We start from the raw sequence: 6,912 nt of genomic DNA on the forward strand, positions 1-6,912 counted from the left end.
TATATTTGTATATAAATAATGCATATGTGGTTTAATTTATTTTTAATGTGTATTTATATTTTAATAAATATTTTATATTTGTGTCTGATTTTAGTGACTAATTTTGATATACATGTAAAGTAAATCGATAAATAAATATTATCCAGAAAGAAGCTAACAGAGGATTTACAAGTTATTATAATTCTTTCTGAAATCTTCTAATTTTTTATTATATAAATTATAAAGCAACAGCATGATAATAGATTCTAAGAATAGATAAAAGCAAAGTCGTCTCTCTTTTCTTTTGTTTTCATGTTTGTGGAAATAAAGCTTCCACTATTGATGTCAATTTCCTATGAACACCAATTTACTATGCATGTCTTCTGATGAACATTTCAATGAAAAAGGAAGGTTACCCCTACATTCCTCACTACACTATTTACATATATATCTCACTTTTTATTATTTGCATTGTTATATAATTAAATATTGCTATACCAATATTTCTTTCAAGTTATTAGGGTCTGTTTGACTTTGACTATGTTTTCATTTCTCAGGTTTTTTTTCCTGATTTTGTGTGAAGATAAAGAAAGTAATAAAATTATGTTTTTTTATTTTTTATATCTTATTCTTTTATTTTTGCAAAACATTATTAAAAATAAATAAAAAATAAATAATCATAAAATCTTTTTAACTCTACCGCATGAAAGTAGCTAGAATTGTTTGATGATTCTAAGTTTCTAACTCAATTCTAAAAGTTATATAGATCTTATTATTTCCAAGTTTGGGAGATTAAAAAAGTATTTTTGTAATTTTCTTTAACATACAAATCAAAGAAAAAATTTCAATAAAGCATATTATTAAAGAAGAAATCAATTCATATGTGTAGAGATTCAGCTTCAGCTAGTGTATGTTTTAAGAAAATAATTTGACAACTTTACCCTTTATTAAATGATCAAATAAGGAAATTAATTAATTAATTAATTAATTAATTAGTTAAACAAACAGAAAGTACAAAGTTCTGAGCTGCATTGAGTTATTGACAACATGCATCAGTTTTCCACAGACATTTGCATTGAAAGTGAAGGTAGAAACAAGGAAGAAAATTCAAAGTTTTATGATATTTTTATGCAATAAAATAGAGACATATCTTATTTAATTCGTACGCTTTCTCTTTAAGGAAATATAGTAACGTTAGGCATATATATTCAAATGGCTTTATTTGTTGACAAAAATGAATAAATATATATTTATCTTTAATTCATCCTAGCTAATTGTTTAATTTAAATAAACAGAAATTATCATATATATTCAAATTTGCCTTTGTTGACAAAAATCAATAATTAAAATCAATGAAATTTATTATCATAGAAGTTATGGATTATTAAGACAAAAGAAATTTCTTATAATTAGCAAGATTTTTGTTTTTCACATTTGTTTTTATTTGAAGTGTTAGGGCAACAATTGAAAGGTATAAAAAAGCATATTCTACTTCCACAAGCGCAGAATCTGTGTCTGAAGCTAACACGCAGGTAAATCTATTCAAATAATTAATAATAATAATAATAATAATAATAATAATAATAAGATTAAACATTACATAAATTCTTTTATGGAAGAGTTCATTAAATTATGCGTAATTAATATAGTAATTTAATTTTAAATTACTAAAATCTCATAGCGATTGTTCTATTAGCTTATGGAAACTGGAAGATAAATTAATATTATCAAATGATAGGTCAAATTATACATAAATTTAACATGTAAAAATAAATCTTCTTATATATTTATTTGAATTAAAGACTAAATTGTTAATTTATTGCATCATTTCATACTTTTATAGGAGTATGAAACTTATGAAATATTTTTGCAATCTTAAACTGCATTTGATATAATATTTCTTGAAAAACTTATTTCTATACAAATTTTAACTATAGATTATAATAATTGAATACTTCTTTATTTTATATGCTAATAAAAGTATACAGAAGAGACTTTTCATGCAATAATACATTATAGGAGATAATTTATTCTCCGATTTTCGAAATATAAAAAAAAAATTTGCCAAATCTAATTTATATTAACCAAATTACCCGCACTAATAATGGTTTAATTAAGGTGGATTTTCCTTTTCAAATTATTGCCTTTCATCATATTTAAGGTTGCCTTTGATTATTAGAACAGGATAAAATATGATATTGAGAATAAAACATAAAAAATAAAGATACAATAATTAATATTTTAGTATATTATTTGATGATAAATTAAATATAAAAAGAATAAATTATGAAAATTAAATTTATTATTATTATTTACACACAAAATTTAAAAAAAAAAATAAAAAAATGAGTTGTGTCTTTTATTAGTATTATTGTGCCATTTCTATTAAGAAAGATACAAAATGCATTAATTCAATATTTTTAAACACAATGTCTGTATTTATGTTTCATCTGCTAAATATAATTTTATATTTCTATGTTTCTATCTCAGTGTTATGCTTCAGTAAAATGGAACTTCATTAATACAGTATCAAAGGATAAAGAAAAAAAAATAACTAAAATTGAATTAAAAAATACAGAAAAAATAAAATAAAAGAACTAAATTAAAAAAAATATAAAGAGAATAATTTTATCTTTTATTTAATTTTTTAATGCAAAGACTCATTCAATCTTATTTATATACACTATAGTTTGAAATAAATTAAAATTAAATGAAAGAAAATTACTCTATTTTTTATTCAATTTTCTAATATAAAAAAAAGTCCACTCAATCTCACATGTATATACTATGATTTTATTACGAAAATTAAAAAAGAATTATATTTTTATTCATTTCATTTATGTCCATCTATCTATAATAATTTAAGAAAATTTTATATATCTCATATTAAGTTAAAATAAAAAAATCTATTAACCCATTAATATAAAATCTAAATTGTTAACTAAATTAAATAAATAAAGTTAAAATATATAAAATTAAATTAAGCATTTTAATACTTAAAAACATAAAATAATAACTGTTAAATAATATTTACACTTCTCATGTTAGGAACATCTAAAGTACGTATATTATTCATCTTGAATTTATATGTATATACCAAATTTTCAATACATATTGGTTTTACCATATTTTGATTCTCCTCCATATATAGTTCTCTAAACAATAATATGTACCAATATCAGTATTACCAGCAAGAATCAACCAAAATGAAAAGACAAATCCGAGAGATTCAAAATCTAAACAGGTACTTTTAATTAATTTCTTATATTGATGAATATATAATTAAGTGATTAAATAAAAAACCAATGCATTATTTTGTTTTTCAGGCACATCCTTGGTGAAGCACTCAGCACTCTAAGCCTTAAGGAACTAAAGAACCTTGAAAGCAGATTGGAGAAAGGCTTAAGCAGAGTCAGATCCAGAAAGGTATATAATTTTTTCCATTATGGAATATTTCAAGAGTATCAAATATTTTTGGACACAGTAAAGATGATAATGAGTCTCATGCTTTTTTGTTGAAATGAAAAATATTTAAAATTCTAACTTATTCTCACTTCTAAATGTTATTGCAGCATGAAACATTGTTAGCTGAAGTTGAATTCATGCAAAAACGGGTACTTATATATCATTACTTTAATTTGGTCATATTATTATTATTATTATTATTATTATTATTATTATTATTAATTTACTTTATTTATTTATTTTTGTATTATAACACTATTAGAAAATAATATTAAATTAAAATGTAAGTATTTAAAAAATGTGTATACTTACAATGTATGTGCAGGAAATTGAGCTGCAAAACCACAACAATTTTCTGAGAGCAAAGGTCTGTTCCTCAATCTCTACATAACCACACCTTTAATTTTATTTATTCATTGATAAGGTAAATTTCAATAGAAAACTTACAAAGGAAAAGTTTAAAAGTATGCCTCAAATATTTTAATTGTTTCAATTTTATTTTAAACATTTGAAGATAATTTTAACAGAAGAAATTGAATGAAAATTCAAATTTTGTAACAACAATTTAGATGTAGTTAAAATTAAATTTTATCTTAATTATGTTCAATAGAGTTGCAAATAACAAATTTTACATCATAAATAAAAAAAACTCTAATTCAAAAAATAGAGACTGCATTTAAATTGGAATTCAAATGTGTACCAAATTTATTAATTTTTTACGATCAACAAAACGCTTTAACAAAATAATCACTTTTAAATAACATTCTAAAGCAATTTAAAATATATAACAATTTCTTTGAAATTCAATGTTTCCGCTACATCATTACAAGGGATTTTTTTAATTACTTATGCTAAAATTAATTATTTTAATAGAATACTCGAAATTAATGGTCACTATTGTCCAAAAAGAAAAAAAAAAGCATTTTAAAGTATTGTTGGCTATGGAAAGATTATAATAAAATAAAATAAAAAAATTATGCTGGGAAAGTATGCATGCCACATCATGGCATATGTGCTGTAAATTGTAAGATTATTATGTGCTGAAAAAGTGAATAATTTTGTTGAAAATATTTTTCAACAGTAAAATACTATAGAATTTAATTCATCTGAATCCAAAGTAAAATATACTGTTTCTTGAAATACATATATTATATCTATGAATCTATCATTAACTTTTAAATTTATTTTTATATTTTGTGGATATATATATATATGTTGGTGCAGATAGGTGAATTTGAGAGAGCTCAACAACAACAACAACATCAACAGGAACAAAATTTTTTAATGGCACCTGGTGGAGGAACTATATGTGACACAATTGCATCTTCACAACAACCACCACCACCATTTGATCGCAACTTCTTTTAGGATCTGCTCACCAATATTGTTGTGTAAGCATCCATTTATATACATCTACTTCTGTTCTTCCACTGCTTAATTACTATAACAAAATATAAGATATGATGATAATTAAATAATTAAAGAGAAAATAGGAGAACCGATAGTAGGAAACTTAATGGAGAAATTTATGGTAGGTACTCATACAAAAACACCATGAAAAAGGCATTATAAATCGTTATATAATTTGACATGTTTAACCGAATTATTTAACTAACGATTTAGAATATTATTTTCATGTATCTACATAAATTCATATAATAGTAAAGAATATGTAAAAATAAAGTCAAATTATATTTTATATACATAATCCCTAGTTTTGACTATCTCCAGAAATTTTTTTTTTTTTAAATACTATTGGTAATAAAGTTATTTTCTATATACATAGTAAAGAATAAGGGAAGATAAAGTCAAATTATATTTCATTTGCTTGAGTTCCCTTAGCAATGTAACATTGATCATTATTATTTTGGCATGTTTCTCACAACCTTATTTTACCTTTATTTGACTGCAGCTGATAGAGGGTGGTGGAAACCAATGGAAGTTCAAGAACAGCCTTCACATAATTTAATCTATCTGAAATATATATAGTTCCAATAGTAGTGTGATCCTTAATTATAATGCTTTTGGAATTTACTTTAGTTACAAAATTTCTTCCAACTAGGAAGGAAAGAACCAACTTTTGCAACCATATACCGAACATAATATTAATATTATTGATGCTGATGTATCTCTAAATAAGAACCACTTTCTTTCTCACTTTTTTTTCTCCGTGTATGTTTCTGTTTGCTACCTTGCTCCTATGAGTTAAATGAAGGAAAATATTTTAAAAAATTTAATTTTTATACACTCTGATTGAATACATAAAACTAAAACTATCAGTGCCTCAATAACTGGGTAGTGATAATATTCGGAATATTGAGATTGCTTCATCACACCCATCTATATTAAGTACTAATTAACTGGGTAGTGATAATTAAATTAAATTTTGATTAATCTATATATCACGTACTCAAAAGAATATTTATAATATAATCACAAAAACCATTGGATTGCATGCTAAAACAAACTGCATACAGATTAAAGAACTATCCAACTGAAATTTCAATCGAGCAAAGCATTTCTCCATTATTATAAAAACTGTTTTTGTGATGCTTGAATCTTTCTAAATATAGCTTCATCTATTTATTTACTATTTACATTGACATGGCTTAATTAACTGATACAATACTATGCAGAACGTGTTGATTATTAGAGACTGAAGGCAAAACCTTCTTCCCTCTAACACCACACGTTATCTTTGCTTCAATCTATATAAATATTTTGAAGAACTTTGTTCATTTTTCAGCCTGTAATTATTCCACATCTCCTAGTAAATTTATTAGAGAAATTTACATATCGACTCCATAAACTTCGAACCTCTGGGAAACTAATTTCAAGCCATGGTTTTGCAGGGCCGGCGAAATGAATAACTGCGGCAGCTTCCACTCTTTCTCTGCTGATTTCGGCAGAGCCACGGCGATGGCCTAAATCAGTCACAAGCATTGATGAGTTTATAGAATGTACTTGACCCTCAAATGCAATCAATGCAGGAGGAAGCAATCCTGGATTCCACAATTCCAATCCAGACTTCAGGTTCTGAAGAATCAGATATGAAGAGAAGAAAAATGCTCAAGTAAACAATACTATACCATAATTACTAAATAAATAAACCATGAAAATTCTGAAGATTTTTTGCAAATTGCATCACATATTATAATATAAGTGAAACATTTTATGAAAATTTCAAATATCTAAGTTCTGCATCAAGAATGAGACACCATTTTAAAGGAAAAATTGAAGGTGCTAAACATTCATCATCAAGTGTTATTGTATACTTACAAGTTTCAACCAATGATGGTAAATCTCAGTGATATTTGTGTTCCTCCAAGCTTCAAGATCAAATATATTCATGCCATACAGCCATGTACAACGGTCGCCGTTGAAGCTTGATGAAATGAGAGGATGTGAAAAGTTTAAGTAGTCCATGTATTTAGTCCCAGCAGAGCAGCAACCATTTCCACACCATGA

General features: G+C 24.7%; 2 protein-coding genes across 3 annotated transcripts in view; one reads left to right on the forward strand and one right to left on the reverse strand.

Moving 5' to 3' along the window:
- The window catches only part of LOC127743924 (agamous-like MADS-box protein MADS1), a 9,220-nt gene extending 3,569 nt beyond the window's left edge, over window positions 1-5,651 (forward strand). The window contains exons 3-9 of one of the 2 annotated variants that reach the window (XM_052256143.1): window positions 1,430-1,511; window positions 3,162-3,223; window positions 3,306-3,405; window positions 3,552-3,593; window positions 3,770-3,811; window positions 4,669-4,835; window positions 5,357-5,650. In XM_052256143.1, coding sequence (XP_052112103.1) covers window positions 1,430-1,511; window positions 3,162-3,223; window positions 3,306-3,405; window positions 3,552-3,593; window positions 3,770-3,811; window positions 4,669-4,812 — 472 coding nt within the window. In that variant the 3' untranslated portion in view covers window positions 4,813-4,835; window positions 5,357-5,650. Of the gene's footprint in view, window positions 1-1,429; window positions 1,512-3,161; window positions 3,224-3,305; window positions 3,406-3,551; window positions 3,594-3,769; window positions 3,812-4,668; window positions 4,836-5,356 lie in introns of both variants that reach the window. The other variant, XM_052256144.1, reaches the window with a different exon arrangement.
- A 164-nt stretch (window positions 5,652-5,815) lies between these two features.
- LOC107477709 (probable galacturonosyltransferase 15) overlaps window positions 5,816-6,912 on the reverse strand; it is a 5,796-nt gene continuing 4,699 nt past the window's right edge. The window contains 2 exon segments of the mRNA XM_052256145.1: window positions 5,816-6,480; window positions 6,724-6,912. The exon segment at window positions 6,724-6,912 is cut by the window's right edge and continues 10 nt beyond it. Of these exon segments, the coding sequence (XP_052112105.1) occupies window positions 6,187-6,480; window positions 6,724-6,912 (483 nt within the window). The 3' untranslated portion in view covers window positions 5,816-6,186.

The sequence above is a fragment of the Arachis duranensis genome, unplaced genomic scaffold (genome assembly GCF_000817695.3).
Source record: "Arachis duranensis cultivar V14167 unplaced genomic scaffold, aradu.V14167.gnm2.J7QH unplaced_Scaffold_165934, whole genome shotgun sequence".
Lineage (NCBI taxonomy): Eukaryota > Viridiplantae > Streptophyta > Magnoliopsida > Fabales > Fabaceae > Arachis > Arachis duranensis.